We start from the raw sequence: 23,599 nt of genomic DNA, 5'->3' as shown, positions 1-23,599 counted from the left end.
TCAAGAGTTTGTACATGTGATAATGGGAAAAAAACACACATGAAAGCTTCAAACTTCACCACAGACTCATCGGACACCTTGAAGCCTTCTGTCCTGTGCTTTGTGATTTGGAACCTGCAATCTAAAATAACCTCCTCTGCTCTCATCACACAGCCCTGATAACTCTCTTTGTCATCATAAAGTGAAACTGAATCCAGCGTTTAATCACAGACCAGCCAGAGACTCCATCAACATTGACTTTCAGTTTGCATGCACCACTTCCTACATTTGTATTCACAGTCTAAACAAACCTCTCTGCTCTATTGTTACTTTTGTGGCACATCTTTTCAAAACCGCTCTGTGTGTGTGTAAACACAGTGTATCCCAGTAATTGATATTACTTCCCACTTACGGCAGACATTTTAAAAGGATTCAGAGTGATTTCCTGAAAATTTGCAGCATTAGGTCTGATTATAATGGACCATACGGACAATTGAGGCCCAAGTTTTTACATCCCGTCTAAAATGATGCGTTAACTCCCACACAAACATGTTCCTCATCTCTCCGGCATCCATTATGCTACTTATCACCCACATCACTCCACATCACTCCCTGCAACACTTCACTCCCACCCCATAACCCTCCTCTGTTTGTTTTGTCCATATTTGCTGAACACAGTGATCCTGTAAGTGGTGAAAATACTCTCTGTGGTGATATATGTTTCACACCTCTTCACTGCTGATCTGTCACTTGAAATTAATTATGTCATTGAACTTGGGTGTGATGTGATTCTACCCCAAAAGTAGTGATTAAATTTTGGAGGTGATCCCATTCACTGTCTCGATCCAGGACTTTTTTTTTAAAGGAATCTTTATCATTGTGAGATAGGGCCGTTTTCACCATATGTGTATATAACTCCACGATAAATGGTGTGATTGCTTTGCAAAACAATACAAGACAAGATCATGATAATTTCTGACAGATTTAAAAGTATGATCCAGATCCTGGCAATATTCTGGATACTAAGATCTGGAATATGAAATATGTACTGGGTCATCATAATTTTCAACACTGTCAGGTAACAAATTATCATACAAACCTGCAACTAACACCAAATTGTAGCAGACAGTCTGCTGAAAGGGAGTAAAACATTAAAGTAAGACTAAAGTGTTGCATGACAATCACAATATGCTTGGCAGAGGTCTGAGTACTTTTCTGGTTTAGCTCTGCGGTAATAATTTTACCAATGAAAACAGCCCTGTTAGAGCCTGGTACCCAAAATGAAATAAAAACAAATGTAATAAAACCTGAAATGTAGCACTTTGTGACAATTTGGGCAAAAAGTCTTTACTTTTCAGGCTCAGCACTCTTGTTACAGTATTGAACAGTTACATTTGGGGTTTTATTACATTACAGGTCGTTGTTACATTTTGGCCAATTGTTACATATGGAGGATTCTTACTTTTAAGATGTCCAAGAGGTATGGGGGCCAATCCAGAAATTTGAACAACTCTGTCAACCCCAAATATTTTTAAATCACCCTTCATCCATGATTACATCAAATAGAGCTGTGATCCACTTGAGTTTATTAACTCCTGAAAAAAACAATCTTCTTTAAGCCTGATGGTGTAAATGTGTCTCTGTCAGCATGTGTCACAGCTGAAGGCAAAGTGAAAAAATATGATTAATCATGGTTAAGGAAAATCATGGTTTAAAGTTTTTTTTTTTTGATGGCACAGTTTATCAATTATCAAATTTTCCTTACAATCTAATTATTTCATTAAGTGCAAAAACTGCGCCCCTATCTCTTTCCTCATGCTGTAAAAGTTATTTATGTACATTTTCAGTCTGCCTTTTACCTCCTGCCTCTGAGAGAAACTTAGTCAAACTGTATTTTCCTCAGAGAAGTCACCAGTGGTAAAACCAGGAGACTATGTAAGTTGTTGTAACAAAAAATGGAACCAGGACATAAATATTTTTAGTTTAATGAGTGAAAAGAAATGTGGAGGTAGGAGCATGATTAATGCTCTGTTGTCTTTGGATAAAGTTAGAAATAAAATGAAGACAGATGGAATTCGTTAAAACCAAACTAAACACACATAGATGTACAAGCCCACAGCAATTTTGTCATCCGTCCTGCCATTGGTATCTGTAGCTGGTACACAGCAATTGATGAACACCACCTCCATGTTTTTCTTTACCTTAATGAGCTTCAAAGAGAAGCAGAAAGATACAGGCACAATAAATAACTAACTGAACCTTGACTGAACTCAGCAGAGGATCATATCTGCAGAAAATGTCCCCAGGACTACAGCTTTAACTCCACCAATATGTCTTGTCCCACAACAAAAAAAGTTGAAGAAAGATGGCAATATCATTGAAAATATAGTCCCTGTGAATTGCTGAGGGAGTTGCAAGTGCTTTCTTTCAGACTCTTGCAGATATGAAAGTAAGTAAACTGAAAAATAGCTGAAAGAGAGGGTCTCCTTTCATTCCCATCTATCTATGCAGGAATGTTGGGACACATGAGGCTGAGGACAGTTACTGAAGGTGAAAATGGGTCAAATCAGTCATAGTTCAAACTTTGAGGTGATCAGTCTCTAAACTCTTACATCACAATGTTTATTTTTACCATAGAAACTTTCTGACCATAAAAAAACACAAAATCAAAGACTAATGCTGATCCTGTTTTTGAGATAACAAAAACGGGTCAGATTACAAATAAAAGTTAATTTAAGTTATTTTGTTATGCCTTAAGTAGTTTGTTTCAACTTCCAGAAGCTAGTGTAATGAAAAAAGTGGTTTAGCAATCTTAGCAGCTGCTCTAACAAACTCATCATGATTGAAAGGGCAAATGGCCTGAGCAGAAAAAAGGAATGAGGAAATGCAGGTAGTGAGCTACATTTACCAGCTTTACCCAGCTTGGACACTAGGAGGAGACATTTCCTCCTTTGATGACCTGGTTCTGACATTGTGTCCAAATTTAGGCAGCAACAGTATTAGAAATACAATCTGTTAGACCACCACTGAAAGTTCACCAGCTATCTAAAGAGAAGCACTCTAGAGCTCCCCCTGGTGACTGGTGAGGAGAGTAATGTCAGTCCAACAATAACATGATGAGGGTCATGCACTTCAAATCTTCTTTATTATTATTATTATTGTTATTAATATTATTATTATTATTATTATTATTATTATTATTATTATTATTATTATTATTATTATTATTATTATTATTATTATTATTATTATTATTTTGTAAATACCATACAGTAACCTTGAGAGGACAGACACAACTTGCCACATGGACTTGTTTGGCCTCTCAAAGCCATAAAGTCACCACAAGGAGCGCAGACAGGGAGCTCTTTTTATTATGTGGTGAACATCAGTGGAGGCAGTGGTGAGTGAACGCCTTCTCTTTAGAGGCTTCATATTTTCTGCTTCAGACAGTGACAGACTGAGCATCATTCAAATATAAGTGCATGGATGCACCAGGATTTAGATCAAACAGGTAGAGCCCTGTTTCAGAGCTGTTAGTAAACCAGGAGATAAAATACATTGTCATCATTTTTTTCAGTCAAACTCAATTCTAAAGCCCTCTCCTGAAATGTAATTTAATTGTGCACAAATGGACATGTTTACAGGGAGGCTTTAATGGTCCCACTGCTGATGGTTTCATGTATCCTTAATCATTACTGTAAAATCCACTCTGGTGCATCACAGCACAGATAGCACTGCTGGGTTTTATCCTCTGCCATCATTCTTTTGCTCTGCTTCCCATTACAGCACCATTACCCCCCAGCTCTGAGCCTTTTTTGTGATGAACTGGGTGTTTTAGCTGACATTCGAGACCAAAGTCTAAATGAGTTTTTCAGAAACAACCGTAGCAGAGCAGCTTTGTAGCAATGTAAGACTTTTCAGTTGGAGTACAAAGTTGAGTGCTTTTTCTAAGTTTGTAGGCCTTGAATGATGACTGACTCTAAATCCAAAGCAGGTCATTGTCCAACGGTGATTCCTACCAGAGACATTCCTTACCCTTGTAAGGGCACATAGAAAAAACTTAATGAGAAAGATGTAGTATTCCACTCTGACACTGACCAAAAATAACATCCTAGTTGATATACTGGTCAAACAGCTCATCCAAGAATGCTTTGGGAAAGAGAAAATGTTGTCTCATGCAGAATGTGTACAAACTGTTCAACAAATATCAGCTTTAAAAGGGAGGAGAGAAAAACAGAGCAGAGGGCACACATTGAGTTTGACTCAAAGATATGTGGGATAGCCAGAGGGAAACAAAAGCTCTCTAAATAATGCATGTGCTTCACTTTGACTTAATTATTCACCACATTTCTAAGAAACAATAAGGGCAGTCGTAACAAGATGGGGTTTACTGTAATTTTTCGTCTGTGTGTAGATGTTACGTCAAGAGCTAAGGCAACTCACGATTAAATATTAATCCTTCCATTGGCTACAATGATGTGGTTTGCAAAGGAGATGAGAGGGGGTAGAAAGGCAGACTAAAAACAGGGATCAGACGAGGGCCAACATCAGAGGAGTTCAGAGACAAGAGAGAGGTTTCACATTGTACTCGTTGATTTTATGTTAAAATCTTCAGCAATGTTCACTGGAAGGAAGTCTTCATGAACAAAAATGTCAGTCATGCTAAAAAAAAATGGTCAAAGTTGCTTGTTAAAGGTTTTACTGCCAATTATCTGCTATTTTAATTGTATGAATTCTGTTTTTTTCTTTTGAGAATCATAATTGAATTGGTGCTACTGTGTGGCACACGGCCCCTTCCGCACAGAGCTGAGTGGTGTTCAATTCACTTTTTTTTTCTTTTGTTTATGTTTTGTTGTGGTGAAAGTGCCATTGACAGAAAGCACTGTTTAGCCTAGCAGGTGCAGTTACTTATATTGGCCACATGGTGGAGTGTTCTTCTAGAATAACTGTGTTAAAGATATGTGTTCGGTTCATGCATTTCAGAGATTTTTAGGGTTTTTTGCTATGCTAATTTAGCCGTGATGGTAAAATCTGTCAGATATTGAAACTGAATGACAGGATATGAGAGTACTTTGTGTGTAAAACACCTACTGATTTAGTGAAAATGGTCAGTTTCCTAGAATAGGAGTCGCAACAATATATTTGTATTCCAGATTTAGGTCGTAATTTCTCATCATTGGCCAATAGAGGAGAATGGGGTTGGTTGTCACCCTCATTATATCTTGCCACCAGACGGCATTGCCTCTCAATGGAATGGAAATTTACAGAAGTGGAATCGGTGCTTCCCTACATAGTCTACTGTAGAAGACAGCTAAACTTGAGGTGAAGAGGGCGTTTTATATTTTTCATGTCAAACTGTAAATATCTGGACCCTCTGTGTGTTTTTTTTAAGAATTTATATATTGGGTTCATGACAATAATAAATAAATAAATAAATAAATAAATAAATAAATAAAAAAAAATAATAATAAAAAAATCATACCCTTAAAAAGTGTGAAAGTCGTAGTTTAGACTGTCATTAGCATGGTTGTTAGATTTGATGCTAGCAAGAAATTCCAGTTGGGGTTGGTTGTCATATTTCTACAATATATACTGTAGGCTGGACCAAAGAAGAGTTCCCTGTTCATGTTCTATGCTCATTTTGTGTTAAGATGCATTACGTTATGTAGTTTTCATTTTGTGGTCATAAATAAAATTTCAAATTTAATTTTGCCTTCTTGCCTTCTTTAAAGTATTTTTTTATTTTTATTAAAAATAACATTGTGACAAAAAAATCTAATAGTGTGGGACAACCATCCCTGTGATGGGGTTGGGTTTTGCCTCTCTATTACAATAAGTTGGAAAATATAAGGGATACACATTTCAAGCCAACGCCTCAAGCTTCAGTTTAATGTAGAAATGAGAACTGAAAGATGGTTTGATGACGAGCAATTCGCACTAGAGTAAAAAGAGTGACAACCAACCCTGTTCTCCCCTACTTGAAAGTGAAGCATATTAGCAGTGTCACATTGTACTTCAATGCTGTAAAACAAAGCTGTGTAGGAGTAATTTATTTTTACTGACTTTAACTCCAAGAAAAGCAGTCCTCTCAGTGTACGTGTTCAGGTCAGAACACGCTGACCGGAAACCAGCTCAATTTAGCGTTCTCTTTATCAGTAATAATGTCAGTTTGAGACTGATAAACCACAGTGTACACTTACACAAAGACAAGTCATTATCTTGTATACACACAATGGAAATGAGACTGTCACTCCATGTGCTGCGGGACAGTCAGAGTTAAACAGAGAGGTATATCTTATTAGTCTATCACTGGATGAGTGGATTCAGAGTAACAGCTTGAACTGATTTAACCTGTGTCTTATACAAACAGAAAAAAACTATGTGTAACAGAGTTACACCTCAACCAGCCATCCTGAAGGAGAAACCTCCCTTCAGTGTAATTCATTTGGACTGCCTTTCATGCAGCTTAGTTTGCCAGTTTTTTCCCTTTAGGAACAATTTCTACCACAGGACAAACTCAGCGGTGTGTTCACTGGTCTTCTGAGGCATACTTCACTCTGGAGCTGAACTCGGTGTATCAATCAACGCAGACATCCCTAAACAGAGGCCACTAGCATGGCAACTTTTCAAACAGAAACTGAAGGGGTATTAACAGCCTAGTGAGAGAAAGAAAGGAATCGAATGGATGAAAAGGCCAGGACAAGTGAGTGAAAAGACTGAGAGCGAGAGGGGGGAATGAGAGTAGCCTTTCTTCCTTCTCCAACATGGACCTGTTTTTTTACAGCAGCAATCAGTCAGTACTGGAGCTCTGGCTGCAAATACAGAGACAGAGAGGATGGAGGGAACATAAAACAGATGATGGGAAATAACAGCACGCCGGCATAAACACAGGAGTCACAGTTTTAAAATGTCAACGTTTACTGCTGGCAGATGCTCAAACAGGCCGTCTGCAGGAGAGGTGGGGAGTGAAATGCAGCACTCAAGACACTCCTCTGCACTTTGAATGTTATATATGTCAAATAAACAAAAGTATGTACGTACTCACCAAGTAAAATGGATTGCTGGATATCAAACCATTTTTTTAATGATGTTGGGATTTATCCAACTTTAACAGGTTGGTTATTACTACATGGAAAACAAAAGACTTGACCTGATTGAAAACTACTAAGCGAGACAGCTCATGTTAAAAAAAAAGAAAAAGAAAAATCATGTGCAGTTTGTTTAACTTTGATTCAGAAGGGAAACGGCTCTTTATGGTGATGTCACACTGATGACATTACATAAAGTGTCCTGCAGGTGGCAGCAGAGTCATTTGAGAGAAGAAGTCTGAGTTTCCTCAGAAAGAGTGAATAGTTTGATCTACAAAATCTTTCTCTATCTCTCTCTTTCTATACTTATCTATATCTATATCTATATCTATATCTATATCTATATCTATATCTATATCTATATCTATCAGCTCGTCTTCATCCATCAGTTTCACATCACTCTTTCCCCCACCTGTGATACCTCTCCAGCAGACAGGATGGTGACATTCAGGGATCAAGATTTGACAGTTAAATGGAGCAGATCCATCACTTGTACTCACGGCACCCTGAGGTAAGAAGGGATCCTGCTGTCTCGACATTTTTATTTATTTATTATTGCTCCTCGGCGGCTCATTTGCATCATCAGTGTCTCAGCGCAGAGCAGCAGCTCTCTCCTCTGTGAATCAGCAGGCATGTGCTACGATACCCCTCTGACACCTTTAGTATTCTGGCTGGAGCTCAAATGTCAGTAAATCTCTTGTTATAAAAGGTGGCCATAAACAGCTAATGGTCTGTCATGAATATTTTAGAGGCCAGAATATCATACAGAAATGACCTCTGGAAAACCACAACCTTAACAAGGCACATCTCAGACTGCTCACCTCCTCAGCCCCAGACAACACGAGGCCACTTTCTCGGCTTCTTTTGGCTGCTTTTTTTTCCCTTCTCGTGGCATGATTGGATTGATTTGTCATTTGCAACAGAAGGAGCTTGGCCACGGGGCTGTGGATAATCCAATTTATCGCTTTGCCATTTATTACAAATTTCTGTGGCTTTTGGGTCCACTGTCACATCGATTCGTTGATTGCTTGCTTAGCTGGGTCCTAATGAGCTGCTGTCTGAATCACTGCATAATCACCGCCCTAATTCACTTCCTCGCCTGCCCTCACACTCGCTCTGTTGGCTCGCCACTATTAGAAAAGACTGGACTGAAACACAGCTCTCCAAGCAGACAATTAGTAACGTCATCCTTGAAGTGGGCTGTCATTCTGCCTATATTAGCCTTTAATGACTGACAATACTCCTGCGACTTTGCACAATGTTTTCACAAATTGCTTTTTTAAGTGACAAGGAGCTTATTGGCTCATTGCATGCACCTTATAAACACTGAAATTTAACAGCCATGAAGATCAGGGCTTTGGGAAACCATATTAGAAAGTAAAACTTAAGAAACAACGTAGGAAATGTATACTTTCGGTCTTTCAAAGGTGTTCAGGATCATGGGCGAAGATGTGCAAATGAATTTGTTCATACTTACAATAACTTTAAAAAAGTGGTTAACGAGAGTGCTTAACAAGTTTTGTACCCTGTTAACTTGGAAGAGTAAAAACTGGGTAAACCACATTATTTTTCAATCTTTACACCCTTACAAAGAATTCTGCAATCACTTTTTCTCTGCTTTGATTTGTTTGCAGTGCAGTGTATCTAAAGTTATGCACATTTCTTTACTCCACATCTTAACCTCACATTCTCTCTTTATTCAAGTATAGGTAGCAAGTCATATTTAATTGATACCTTGTATACTAAATCACTGATTTGCAGGCTGTCACGTGAAGCTAACATTGGTCAAACAGAGCACGATGTTGCACCAACACTTTCCTTTTATTTGCACTCATTCACTTTGAGTTGATCGGATTTCTGAAGAGCCTCATTTGGGGACAGATGTGAGAGCAAATAGCACCAGGTGAAAGTTTACCGCTGCACCAATATCAGCCTGTCTGGGTGGCATTTATCAAGCTTGAAGAGGGGCTTAAGGACACTTGGGGATGTGTTTGTGGAGAGGCTGGTGGACAAATAGAGCAGGAAGCTAATCAAGCCATCTATCAACAAACCAAGTGCACCATCTGTGTGCTTCATCACTTGTCCTGCGAGCTCTTCTTTCACAGAGGTTTTTCTCAGTGGTTAGTGGTGTGTGAATGATAGAAGTGGATGCATGTAGAGTTAAAATACTGAAGTTAAGGATGAATATCCAGTTTACAACAAACACAGATAGGGAGCATAAACTGTGTTATAGACATTATTGTAGTCTCCAGGACTGCAAACAGTGAAGTGCCTCAAACTTGCATTCAACTCTACTGAATACAAAAAGTGAGGTTTTATACAAGTCTGAGAAAATAACCACACTTCAAACTTGATTTATTTTCTTGGTTAACTTTTTTGGAAAAATCAGTGATGGGGTCATTTGAAGTAACATCAAAGATTATGGAGTTGTCGGAGGCATTGGTACGGCCTAGTGGTTAGGTCATCCCGTGAGGCTAACCCCTGAGCAGGTGTCCAACCAGCAGCCTCTTTCCTGAATGTCTCTCCCTACTTTTACCCTGTGTCCTGATCTATCCACTGTTCTGTCCTCTCTGGACAGTCATAAAAATAAGTCTAAGACATAACTTAAAAACACAATATGGGTGTGGTATCAGTGAGTTCTCCCACTGCTTCCTGAAGAGACGTTTTAGAGCTAAATAGTAGCGGCCACTGAGTTGATAATAGTGACTGAACATCAGCTTGGACAAGAACAAAGAGGTGTAGCTGGGGTAGGCTTTTAGGCCCTGTTTACATGACAACGTTTCATCAGAAAGCGCAAAAAAGCTGTCTGTGTTTACACGGAAATGCTGAGGGACTGACAACTCTGTAGTAAACATGCCAGGCCTGTAGATGGCACTATAACTGTCTTATCCAGGAGCCGCTTTTGGGAGATCTCCACTGAAGTAGAGTTGAGCCGATCATCTGGTGTATTGGCGAATACTAAATGCAGAAGTGGAGCAACAGATGCACATTTTGTTGAAAGACAATCAGCAGATTCAGCAGCACAAGCACAACACGGTAGTCCACAACGATCGTAACAACGGTGCTGTTGTACTGTTTTATGCCTTTGCGCAAAGCGGAGTGTGATGTCAGTGTTTCCACTGAAAACGCCGGCTTACTGTTTACACAGCAATGGTTTCAAAAGTTTGGGTTTTAGGTCGACGGAAACTCCATTACCGTGTAAACGCGAGGCCGAAACGCAACAAAACTTTTGCGTTTCACCATAAAACCATTGATGTGTAAACTGCCCCTTAAGACTGAAAGCAAATTGCCACAACATTCCTTCCTGTCTGTTGTATCAGCCACACCCTTACTTATGCTAACCTACGCCTTACTAACCATACTCTTTGTCTTAATATAAAAAAAGTTATTATGCAATGTCAACCATTCAGACCAAAAGCATTTCTTTCACCAAACTATAAACTTATTCAGGTTTGCTGTAGAAAAACATGTAGCATGGATGTTTATGGGACATTACTTGCCTTTGGACTCTGCCTCAAGTGGACACTTGAGAAACTGCAGTTTTTTGGCACTTTAACATTGTCAAAACTTTAACACATCACATGAATCAAACTCTATCAACATGAGGATGACGCTCGCTCTCTTTCCGTGTTATTTGACAACAATGGGCACTGTCTTACTGAGGTGTCTGTGGAAGCACTGGTACTTCGAAAATATGATGCATCACTGAAAAGGAGCAAACACAAATTGGTTTTTCAGACAACATTTCTTTAATACAAAGTCAACATATCTACATACACAGTGGCTTTAAACCAATTATTGTTTCAGTTAGAAGTAACAGTTTGAAAGTGATAGCTCTTGGCCTTCATATAAAGGAAAAACTATTTTGCTGAGTTTGGGTTCTTTTCATTTTGTCAGTAGGTACTGTATATTGTTCTATTCTTCTTGATGTCATTTTTTGTTAGTGTTGTTTTTTTGTTAGTCTCCCGCCCAACCCTCAAATGTTCAGTGACATATTCCAGTAAATTTGGTGGCTGTTTTTCAAAAGTCTACGATCTTTACATGAAGTCAAAAGAGTAACACATTGCACAAGCTTCCAAAGACTTCCACGGTTTCAGTTTTGGCATTGGGCCATTTTGACAGTCTTCTTTTTTTGTTGTTGTTGAGTTCCCAAAGACTCCAGTCCAGTCTTTTAGTTCGTTATGAAACATTTCAAGGTTCCCACTGTTCAGAAATGACGTGCTGGAAATGTGAATTTGCAGCAAGTTTTTGGTTGTCTTGGTCTTCCCTTGGTTGCATTGCGTTGCTCTGTTTCAGTGAGTCCTGATGTCTTTCTGCATCCCACAACGAAACATGGCTGAACAAAAACACACAGTGTGGTTCCAGACGACGCTGAGAAAAGCACGAGGGGGAAATAAATCATCATGTTTGATGTTCTACGTTTGGCTGTAAGCATAGCTGCTTTCTCCATCAGATGATGACAAATTTAAAAACATTTTGGTATTTTGGGGATTTGGGCTGCTGGAAACTCTTAAGGGATAGTGGGAGAGTTTTAAAGAGTGAAGGGCACCTTTGGGTGCCATTGTTTCTCAGAGTGGAAGAGTGTGGAGAATTTGTGATGTCCATTTTTGTAAGAACTTGAGACGTTTTGGGTCCAATTATTTCAACAAAATCTGTTTAAATCTCTATAGTTACTCAAAGTTTATGGTTACAGAAAAGAACAGCTATTTTCGGTACATGCTGGTTCCACTGCACTGAAAACAAGAATGTAACCAGACCTTGAGTTAATGGCTCATTACCAATTCAAATGGTTAGTTGGTAGCATGGACTAACTCTCCATCCTCAGCTAAATTGTAGCTGTGGATCAATGTTGCAGCCCTCATTGAGGCTATAGGTGTGACAACAGGAACTGGATTGTTTCCCAGTTTAACTGCTAGCAGGGGAAATTAAATGCAGAAAAAAAGTGAGCGGTAATTAAAGAGCAGGGAGCAAGGCTGGAGAAAGAACATGTCAGAAGGAGAGAAAACAGGCTTTACACACCAGGAAGTCGGATATGAGCAGAACCTCCATCTTTGTAATTTCTGTTCCCACTTAAAGTATGAGAGATCTTGAGGGTCAAATGATACAAATACATATAATCTATATATTTGTTTATTTACAGGTATATTCTAGTTCATAGTGGATATCTAACAAAATGGATGACCTCATTATGTCTGAAATTAAAGTTTTTTTAAAAAAGAAAAGAAATCTGGAGGGTCATAGTCTGTACACGATCATACAGGGTACAGTACGTCAAGTTGGGCTGACATAGTAACAAAATGTTTAGTTATGACTGATTAGTTCATTTGTCGACCAGTTTGTTGTTCAACAGTTGCTCAGAAAAAGAAAATGACGCTCAAAAACTACAAATCAATGCTTATAAAGAATCTCAACAAGGTTTAAAAATGGCACCTCCTCATCGGCACAAAATCTACCCGAGGGTAGAGGCTTTAATTTGTGAGCTGAGACGGAGGATTCAGTCAGAGAACGCCACCTCAGCTTCTCCCCAAGAAACACACAAGGCTTCTTAGATTACAAAACACAAAAAGAAACAAATAAAAGTCACATTTTGAAACATGAGCACTGGCTGGTATAAAAAGAAATAATGATGAGGAGAGAAATTGAAATAATACTAAGTGTTTGGATATATCTTTATATTCTGCATTTAAATATATAATGCGTGTGTGAGTGTGCAGTATATATATTCGTACATACATATATGCACACGTTCACACAGACATGTTATACTTAACTTTTCTACAGTGAAAAAATAGAATGTCTTTGAACGTAATATGAACAAATAAGCATTTCTCTTTTGCGGCTAGCTTTTTTAAAAAAGGTGATACGTCTCTGTTAAAAAACTAAACCAAAAGGAAAATAAAAAGTCAAACTATGTCATGTAAAATAAGTCGTCATAATACAACATTAATGTTTTCATAATGTTACAATAACAATAAGGCTTTTTTGGAAATAAAGATTACACACAGTTCTGTCCATCACTCTTGTTTTTTTGTGCACGCCCATCGGAAACCTTAAAGGAATCCGCACACCTGTCTCTACCGCAGCGCTGATCTCGGAGTGAACACAAACTTGATTTTGTTTAGCAGACACATGTTAGTTGGTGTCTCAAATCCAGATGTTTTTGGAGTATTTTCTTCAAGTTTCTTTGCTTCTCAGGGTTGTGCAAGTTTCGAGGAATTCCATCATTGCATCATGGCATCGAGATCCAACATGGCCGCCAGGTCTGGCTGTGGCACCCACAGAGACATCATCTGTAAAACAGACAGAAGACGAAAAAACAAAGCGACTACTTTGTTTTTCTGTCTGGTACCAAACACAAACAGTGGAACTAAAGGCCAAATTTTCAAACACTTGAATGTACAGCTCCGTCACTGCAACAGGCCTCTGCCACTCTGAAGTGTCTCATAGGATGATTATAGAAGAGGCTGGAAAAGAAGAGGAGAGCGGGAAAAGACTGGCGGACGATGTCATGTGGATGCGCTTTCAGTCATGCCCGCCTGGGCGCAAGCGGTTAGCAGAGCTGGCATCTTTTGTTCGTCAGTTTCGTCTCCCTCAAGAGTCACACACGTACAGCATACACGAGATAAGCAGCATGTTTGGTTTTGACAGAAAAATAAAAACAACAGAAAAAAAAGTTTATTCCTCATAAGACAAAAAAGTTCAAAACAATGATGATGAGCGTTGGTCACTGTACACAAAGAAAGCCCCAGCTGTGTGGCAATCCTTGTTTGGTTGTTTCCGTTTGTTCCAAAGCTTCTCAACTACAAGATTTATCTCTCGTTAAAAATGGTGGATGTCAACGCCGAAAGCCCCGTGATGCAACACTTCCAGAGAGGAGAGTGATTGTACAAAAAATCATGGGACACGATAGCCGTTTCTCCACCTGAAGAAGACCGAGCTGCAGCTGCTTGAGATTTTCCCTCCAATTTTCTGTCGACTCCTGGGGCACTTTTTTCAAAACACTTTGGTGCTTTTTTCGACGTCACCATGGTAACCTGGCTTTAGATACTGATTTTACACAAACACACGTTGCATGAAACTGACCAATCTTCAGATATGTAGTGCTGCTTACTTCCTGCCGAGCACTGACTGAGCCATTTCTATGCTCCCAGCGCTTGAGCACAGGCAATAATGTGATGTATTGTTTAATAATTGAGAGCTTCTCCACACAAGTTATGCATATCATTAGTGTAAAAAACACTCCAGGATTCTTCGATGCCAGATGGGATTGTTCTCGTGCCAGTCACGTTTCCACTGTTATGATTTTTTTTGTCTTACCAGAGTTTCGGGGAAAACCGTTTTGTTCACACAGGCAATCACAATTTGGTCATTTCTCTGGGTACCGCTCACAAAAATGTGTTTATAGAAATACTTGAACCCCCTTTTACACCAAGGCATATCAAAAAAGCAAGAAAGTCTTGCCATCTTGGCTACATCCATCTGCCTCTCGTTGATTTTTGCTGTTGCCTTCTCCTTCATTTTCTGTTGCTTGTTACCGTTGTACCACAAAGATATTTTTGAGAAGAAAAATGTCCACGAATGTTTACAATGTCCTCCACATTGAAACACTTGAGGTAAGGTAAGCAGTCTGACACTTTGATCGATTCCCACCCCACAGCTTGAGCCACAAAGTCTGATTCCCCTCCAAAGGAGGAGTTTCTTTTCCTGATGAGGGGCAATTTTCCTCCTTGAAGGGTCTCTTCGTCAAATTGGAATTGTTAAACTTGGGCGTCTGCTTCGAAAAAAATCTACATTAGGATCCTGGTTGATGCGTCTGAATTAGCGATGGGGCTATCGTCGTCTGCTGTCATCGTTTCAAATTTCAAAGTTTCTATGGCTCAGGAGACTGTTGAGAGGGGGCGACAGGATTCTGGGGGGAAGAGATGGCTTTTTACGTTGCATAGTGATCAAAGCTTCCTAAATACTCCAGAGCTGCGTGATAGCAGAATTGGTATTCATCCTGCAGGGAAGAAAAACACATAAACAAAACACATGAGAAAAAAAACGATCAACACTAGAATCAAAAAGTTGTTATGGTAATGAGCTATTAAGAGTTTCAGACAACTTAGACAAAACTAACTTTGTCCTCAAAGTACAGGCAGCTTGTGTGTTTTCTGTTTGTGTGTTAGTGTGTGTCTGCTGACCTCTGTCTGGACCATGGCTGGCCTCTGTGTCCGGAGCATCTTCACCGTCTGGAAGATATCAACCACGCCCTCATAGCGCATTCGCTCCAGCACAATGCTTAGGGTGATGAAGACTCCAGTCCTGCCCACACCAGCACTGAGAGACAGAAAGAGGATGTTATACATGTGAATACACACATTGCATTAGTATTAGGGCTCAAACGTGTGTCATCCTGAACCAAAACTTTAAAATGACAGGACCATTTTTGCACTTGAAACCACAGTTTCTGTAAAAGTCACCCATTTGAAGAGTTTGCTGCCCAGAGATCCTGCGCGAGTGCAGCGCAAGGGTGTCGATGGCAAGGACGCAATTTGCATGTCAGAACACTGCGAATCTGCTTTGATGTGCACCCACATTCTCGTCAAACACAAATGAGCCCTCAAGGACACTCACACTCACATGCACACACACATCCTCACTTGCTCACATGCTTTCCAAATCACGCACACAAACAGCCAAACAGTTTGTCTCATTAAGCTCCTCCCATGTGTCGGGAAAGTCAGCCTGTGCTGCTGCTGCTCTCCAGAAATACAGCCCGAGTCTTAACTCAGATCCTGAAATACTTGAGAGCTGCCTCTCTAAGCTGCTTTGCTGTGAAATGACTTCCACTTCACCAATGGAACAATAATTGATATGACAACAGATTTATTCGGGCTTTTTCCAGCCTCCGATGCCGTTTTGTTGACTGAGGAGTGAAAGTGACGGATGCTGGCGCACATTTATAGTTTGTCTGTTTGGGGACAAGACTAAACATAGCAGGAAGGAGGAGCTCTATCAGTTCATGATTATTGAATTAGTATCAGTAACATCACTTTTGATCTTAATTATACTGTGGAAACATCCGCCCACATCTACCCTCTACCACCAACACCACATGCCACAGTGTATCTCAGCCCACCCAAAGCCTCTTCCAGGGAGTCGGTCACAGCTTGTCACATGGACTCTTAAACTCACTCGGAGCTCCTCTCCCTCTCTTTCTCTCTCCAAGAAGATCGACTCTCCAAATCTGAAGGCTCGCCGAGCCGCTGCAGACTGAGAGGATTTGGTGTCCCCATTCACGGGAAGTAATCAGGCAATTAATGACAAAAAGCATGTGGGTCTATTAGATAGAGGCTGAGGAGGAGAGAGAAGAAAAGAGGAGTGGGAGCGGAGAAGAAAGAAGGGCTGAGAATGGATGGGTGGATAGAGACGGAGAGGGGGAGAGAAGAGGAAAGAGAGGGAGAGGATTAAGAAATACAGACAGAGAGATGACAGACAGGGAAGGCCGGTGACAGAGTAAGAGAAAAGGAAGGCATAAGCTCTCAACTCAGGGATGAAAAGCTTGACGGAGGAGGAGGGGGGTAGAGAGGAGGAGGAGGTGGCTACTGTACCAGTGTCTCATTTATTCTTTTAATTCAATGGTGAAGAGGAACTTATTGGTCAAACAAGATAACTGTTTAACACTTATTCCATAAAAAAAAAAATCTTTGCAAAATATCAGAATCTGGCACAAAATATTTAAAAAGACAAAAAGTAATTCAGGTTTCCAACAAAAAGAATGAAAATGTTCAATTAACATCCCTCTTAGCTCCAGAAGTTTAAAGATACTATGAGGAGGATCTATTTTGATTGCACTCCCTCGTCACCTTCTGGCCCGGAGTCTCCGCACACAGTCATAAATTACTCTCGGTGAGACGTGTGTTTTGGAAATAATTGGAGATCTGACCGAAACAAATTGTCTTTGTTCAAGACAATTTTTTTTGGATACAACACAGAGGTAAGGTACTTACTGGTACAGTGACATAGCCCTTTCAGTTTGTATGTAGTTTATTAGCTGTCCAGATTTAGTGCTCTAAGACATTTCCACAATGTGTTTGTCAGTAAATCTTGGTTAGCTATGTCCTGCCAGTCATCTACCAAGCAGAGCTAATGTAACCTCACACTTCATTTTATTGATAGACTCTCAAGTTTTAACAGACCACTGCAGAATAACTACTGCATGTGGGGTGGAATGAACATTATCACAAACAGTTTAGCCCCTGTGTTATAGAGTGATACAGCCCAAGCTAAAGGCTAATTAGCCTTTAGCTCTGGCTGTGTCACTCTCCTGTTTAGCGTCCTTGTGCTCTTATGTCCTTTTTCTGTCTGACAGTTAGACTCCTGTGTCAACTATCACTATAAAATGAGTCATCAATTGTTATTAGCAAAGAAAATACAGTTCTCTGTGTTTCATCTCTTCTCAATACTAAACTTAGTCGGCTGTCGTGGTGTTGTCAAAAAGACCTAGACGTGCCGTAAATCAATCTGGTCCTGGTCGGCCCAATCGGGGAGCTAAGAAGTAGTGATTTTAAATATGCAGTAACCAGCAATATTGGTGCTGATAATCTCATTTTAAAGTGTGGATTACGGTCAGGCAAATATCTGGAAGGGAGCCTTTTTCAAGATCACTTTCAAACTCCTCACAGCCCCTTTAAGTATGAACCTGTCATGCTTTGAAAATCAAAACTGGTCCACTGAGATGCTTTAAGAATGTATAAACTTTATATTTAAAGGCTAAAATCAACACGATCATTCCACTATAGCAGTTTACTTTTCCTACATCACTTACAGCCTCTGTAATAACTGATCCCTGCTTTAAGTTGCCTCTCTCCTCCTCCAATAACGGCTTCATAGAAGGGAGGAATAACTCAGTCTTATTGGAGCTTCCCTGACACTTCTTACACCTCCCCTGGGGCCACTTCAGGCCCGGTGACATCATTGCTTTTTAATACAGGCGAGGTGATGTTATGTTTGATGATGTCATGGCGCCTGTGCTGTACAAATGTGGAGAAGAAGTGACAGCCTCTCTGGTTGGAAAGTAAACCATTTTTATGAGACAGAAAGGGAATTATTCAGCATGCTAACACCTTTGTTTGTTGTCAAAGGAACAGTTGTAGCCCTAAAGCTTTCTTCTGAGCGTCAATCAAACCATGAAAAATGTAACAAGTTTCTGAACAAGTGTTTTTGTATAACCACAGCAAACAAAAACAGGCTTGTCAAAAATGCCAATTGTCCTGCAAAATAAGAGGAAGCAGCTCATTCAGAAGGATTCCTCTCAAGGTCTATTGATTAATGAGAATAAAATGAGGATTTGCTGGAGCACACTACCAAATCTCAGCTTCTACTGAGCCCAGCACGCCAAGTTAATGATGAAGGTTACCTTGGAAGCTACAGCCCGGGTGATGAAAAATGCATCGCAGAGCGATCATAAAACCCAAAAAGAATGGCTGTATCATTTCATGTGCCTCCTCTTTGCAAATGCCAAGCTGCATCTCAGCCTTATCAATTATGGAGGAGATGGGCCTGTGGAGGTGCAGGGGTAGAGTACTGCGGTGGCAAACTGGAGAGGAGGGATGCTATCTGATGGTGCTGTTAGAGCTGCACCGCAGGAGGTTCGGCCGCAAAACAATAACCACCTCAAGAAGTGATTTAATCTTAAAGCTCTCCGTCTCTTTCAGGAGGGGAGGGCTGTCTTTAGAGAGGCATGCCTGAGGAGATGGTACATCATGTTCCTCTTTTTAAGGAGACTCATATTACAATGAAGTGTCGCCCTTAAGCTCAGACATTAAATGTGGTGTAGTACAACAGCGGGGGCTCTTACCTGCAGTGGACAGAGATCGGTCCATCCTGTCCGAACTGCTCCTTGGTTTTATGCACCTGGCCAATGAAATCGATGAATCCCTCCCCAGACTTGGGCACACCTTGCTCTGGCCAATCAGTAAACTGGAACTGCCTAACTGTCCTGGACTGGCCATCCTGCAAATCCAAAGAAGAGAGGATTGAAGATTATGTTAGGAAGCAAAATGAGGAGAGAGCAGAGAAGGAAGGCGGCAAGAAAAGGATTAACACTGAAGGCAGTTGTTGCCCAGAGACAAACTGATTGGAGGGATTGTTTCTTCAATGATTTTTTAGAGGGAGTTTTGATATGAAGAGTTTTGCATCATTACTTCCAGGGACTGTAGTTCCAAACCCACCCAACAAACCCACACACTCTCTTTGGATCCTTTTAAGAACAGCAAATGAAGCAAATCTAATAAAAAGTCTTCTTACAAATTGTCCTTTGAAATGAAACTTGTGCTTGTTTTTCTCTATAGCACTAATACAGCAATGACACACACATCTCACCAAGGAGGGACAGCGTGTCCTCTCTTGATCGTCTCGATTTTGTCCCGTTTTTTTCCCCTCTCTGGTGTGTGTACTTGTTTGTGTGCGCGTGTGCCAGTGTGTGCGTGCGATGTGAGTAAGTCTTAGTTAAAGCTAATCAATAGTGTATCTGCCATGACAAGCGTCTTCTCCCAGACACCATGTTGAATAGGATAATCCTGCGCTGCGATCGATGCAGCGACCTGATGGATGAGTGGAGCGATGGAGGTAAGAAGCAAAGAACGAGGGGAGCAGAAGGTGGCATTCCACTGCGAAAATTGAAAACAAACACAGTGACGGGCTCGCTAGACAGAATGCCAATCTGAACAATTTAATCTTGTATTGATTCTTGTAATCTAGTTTCAGAAGACTTGTTTTGGATGCAAACAAAAACATATATAGACATAAATGTGATCTGCTTTATTCTCTGAGAGCTTATCATCAAGTTTAATAATGCAATGTTGACTCCTCTGTTCCCCTGTAGAAAGTTTTCTTGGAGTGAAAGGATTTCTCGGAGGAGCTTTTTTGATTTTTCAGACGGCTGTCTGCTTGACGCCACCAGCTATCAAGACATCCAGGTGTTCATTTCTGCTGTTGTTTCTCACTCCTCTGTATAACAGGCTACAGTCTGTTTCTTCAATTCTCCTTTGTGGAATCTTGCTGTCTTCTTTTAAAAATGTTTCTCGACAGTTAAAAATTAAAACATTATGTTAAGGGATTTTTTTTTCTGAATTGTGTCGTAGAAATAAATGTGTTGACACTGGATTCCTAATGATCTGTCTATTGCTACGTGCCAAAGATGACACACACCATGCTGAGTGAACAGCAAAGCACCAAAGCTCTGTGTTTTTCATGGATGTTTTCATGTACATTGCTCATCCCCCTTCTTTTTCAAGCATGCTAAATGCAGAATTTATAACACATCCAGCTATTGTTTGCCAAGGATGTACATAATCTGTCTTTTAAATGTGACGTCCTTTGTGCCAGCATGAACTGTGTTGCCATGTTTTGGTTAACGTATATCCGTGCAGGAGCGATACGCCAGGAACCAACTGGTTTGGATTCCAATAAGTTCCATGCACCGGATCTTTTTGTGTGACATGTTGTGTTGCTTCTTTCTTTCATAATGCGCTGCATGTTTCCTGTCTTTCATCGCCTTTGTTTTTGCTCTCAGAAACATTTTGCCTCAGCAGGTGGATTAAAAGCAAAAGGGGGGCAAAGACAACAGCACAATGAACCGAGCACGCCAAAAGAAGAAAGAATGGAGAGGGAAAGAAAGGGAGGGGAAATTTTACACACAACCTCAGGGCTCACGCGGCGTGTCAAATTGTGTGATTAAATACGTGACTGGCTCGCTAGATGTGAGTGTTGAGGCGTGGAGTCAACGCTATTACTGTGCAGAGGCATGTGACACACAAACGAACACACACTCCTCGTCATACATAAACACATTAACATGTATGTACATCAACATGATGAATGGTATGTGGAGTAAAACCTAGTTTATGTGCAGCACACTAGCACGTACAAAACTATCAGTTAAATGGAGTTCAAACACTTTCACACACAGATCTTCATTTATATACCATCTGTACCAGGACCATCATCTTCCTCTGGAAACACCCAACACTGACTAATGTGATGGAGGGAATGTGTGCTTGTGTGCACGTTTACTTGTGTGTTGAACTTGTGTTTATTTGTGCTTAGAACAGCAAATCAGCGTGAAGATAAGCACATGGCAGAGTGAGCCTGTGCATATGTTCGTGTGTGTGTGTCTGTGTGTGTGCGTGTGTGGGTATTGAAGCCTGTTATGGGGGGCATTTTGCACACTGCAGAGTCAAACATGAAGAAAAAGTGTGTGTGTGTGTGTGTGTTTGTGTGTGTGTGTGTGTGTGTGTGTGTGTGTGTGCGTGTGCGTGTGCGTGTTTGTGTGCGAGGGGCAATGGCAGACCAGCTCAAACAGCATTCATGTCTGATTTTCACACTGTGTATAAAGTGTGTATGTGCACAGATAGTGTGTTATTTTTATTTTACACCAACAGGACGACTGCTAACTAGCTGCCACACCGCCTGGGAAATCTTTGGATATGTCAGCCTGTTTTTCAAAGAGAGAGAGCAGTTTTTTCTCTCTGCTAAGGTTCTGCTGCTGTTGCTTCAAACTGTCCGACTTAATTGGACCAAAAAATAAATCCTGAGGTAGAAAAAAGAAAAGAAAAGATAAGTGTAGAGAAGCTTCTGAACACTTTAGGGCAAACAAAGTCACTATGGTTTGTGAACCCTCATTAATATGTGAATGAAGTTACTCTTCACGTTAAGTCATCGTGATATCTTGTTTCACATCAAACTACTGAAGAAAATTACAATATCAAAGCCATTTTTAGAGGGAAGAAAGTTCTTTTGATGTGTCTGTGTTTATGTGACTTATTTCTCCTCAACCTGCTTAATCTCAAATCAAGGGTGGTTGGTCTGTGCAGTGCAGAAAATAGCTCATTTTGGAGCTGCAGAGCCTTTTTGACTAAAGAGACAAAGTGCTTTCTTTATGTATTAACGCTTCTTTTACTTCCTTTTACTTAGACTTTGCCAGCATTAAATGCCAAATTGGTGTAATATGTGTATTTACGTACCTTACATATTCCTCTTTTAGTTGGACCAGTAAGTCTGTTTTGAAATGCTCTTAATGTCTCATAATTGGTTTTATTTACAAAAGAAAATAGTAAAATAACCAGTAGGAATCATGTCCTAGCATTAGCACTGACTGTAGATCCTTAAAAATACAAGTGTGGATAGTAACTCCCCTGTACAAATCTTTGCCTTTGAAGTTGGCAAAGTTAATATCAAGAGTCCCGCCCTACCTTCATTTTGATTGGTCAGTGTAGTGGAAAGGCAACATTAACACGAGTGGTGGTTGTCCAAAAGTGGGCGAATAATTCTAGACTGTGTTGGTTTAGAAAATTGGCACTACCAGTCCAAAAGAAATGTATTCAGTGGACATATGCCTTGAGCCTAAGATTGCTGAAAACAACATGGAATATCACTCACAAATCATAGGGCGTGACATACTTTGACACATTTCTTTCATGTGTCATGATCTGTTAATGATAACAGAGGTCTTTTGGTCTTATTTCACTTGTTTGCTTCCTAACAGTGGAATCAGTCCACAGTCATCACACTCATTCCACATCCAACACTTCTTTCTATGTCTCACCCTAGCGTCTGTGACTTTGAACTCCCGGAGGATGTACTGGGGCATGTTGTACTCTGCCATCGGATCAACTACAAAGTACTGGTATCTTGCTGAGCGCTCTGCAGGCCAGTACTGGTGACACTTTTCCTGTTTGAAACAAAGGACAAAATATTATTTTTCTTTAACTCTACAACCTTCACTAATAAATCCAAGAAATACTCCAGGTGCTTGAATCCATGTCTGTTGTATGACCTACCCGTCCCATCTCTCTCAGTTTGGTCAACATGACTACAATAGTGGAGTTGTTTTCCCAGAGCATCCTCCAGAAGTCTTCTGTAGTCTCTGCAAGAGGGCCCTGTGTTGCAATATAGGCCCTCTGTTGCCTACAGAAAGTAAAAGTACAAAAAAAAACAGTTGGGTGAAACAGTATTCAGCAACATTTCAATGTAACTGTTGAGAAATGAGAAACAACAAGTCTAAACTTAAAAACAAAACTGCATGTTTTGCCCTCTTCCTACCTGTATCCATCAATGAAGCTAGCATTGATGTAATCAGATCCTTCTAGGCCTCTGATTGGCTGAAGGCAGACACGCGTGGTCTCGTACGGCATGATGTTAACCAGCCGATTCTTGAACTTGTTGCAGGGGAGGTTGGCGCTGATGAAGCGTGACGTGTGGGCTTTAGAGTTGGCCAAACGCTGGAAGAGAAAGATGGAGTGATAGTTAGAGCAAATGAATGGTGGAAATGCACAGAGTAGGAGAGAGAAAGGGGTAAAAATACATAGGTACAGATATGGAGGAAAGGGAGATGAAATTACATGTAGCAGAAGAGACAAATTGGCAAAAGCAAGGGTAGTTACATAGAGGACAGAGGAGGATAATAGTGGGAGTAAATTGGGAAAGGAGACGTGGAGGAAGAACACATAAGAGACTTATCAAGAGAGGAATTTATTTGAGAAATACCT

The 23,599-nt window shown here is 40.3% G+C and overlaps 1 protein-coding gene across 8 annotated transcripts in view; it reads right to left on the bottom strand.

Annotated features, from left to right (window-relative positions):
* Positions 1–10,939: 10,939 nt before the first annotated feature.
* The window catches only part of ptprsa (protein tyrosine phosphatase receptor type Sa), a 252,495-nt gene continuing 239,835 nt past the window's right edge, over positions 10,940–23,599 (bottom strand). For all 8 annotated transcript variants that reach the window (XM_074667567.1, XM_074667570.1, XM_074667571.1 and 5 more), the window contains 6 exons: positions 23,154–23,332; positions 22,892–23,018; positions 22,657–22,782; positions 18,910–19,064; positions 15,251–15,386; positions 10,940–15,066 (listed from right to left, as the gene is read on the bottom strand). In XM_074667567.1, coding sequence (XP_074523668.1) covers positions 14,998–15,066; positions 15,251–15,386; positions 18,910–19,064; positions 22,657–22,782; positions 22,892–23,018; positions 23,154–23,332 — 792 coding nt within the window. In that variant the 3' untranslated portion in view covers positions 10,940–14,997. The remainder of the gene's footprint in view (positions 15,067–15,250; positions 15,387–18,909; positions 19,065–22,656; positions 22,783–22,891; positions 23,019–23,153; positions 23,333–23,599) is intronic.

The sequence above is a fragment of the Halichoeres trimaculatus genome, unplaced genomic scaffold, assembly GCF_033239565.1.
Source record: "Halichoeres trimaculatus isolate MK-OKI-2021-1 unplaced genomic scaffold, fHalTri1.1 fHalTri1_scaffold_4, whole genome shotgun sequence".
Classification (NCBI taxonomy): domain Eukaryota; kingdom Metazoa; phylum Chordata; class Actinopteri; order Labriformes; family Labridae; genus Halichoeres; species Halichoeres trimaculatus.
Note: the sequence above shows the minus strand (reverse complement) of the source record. Positions and strands in the feature narration are given on the sequence as shown.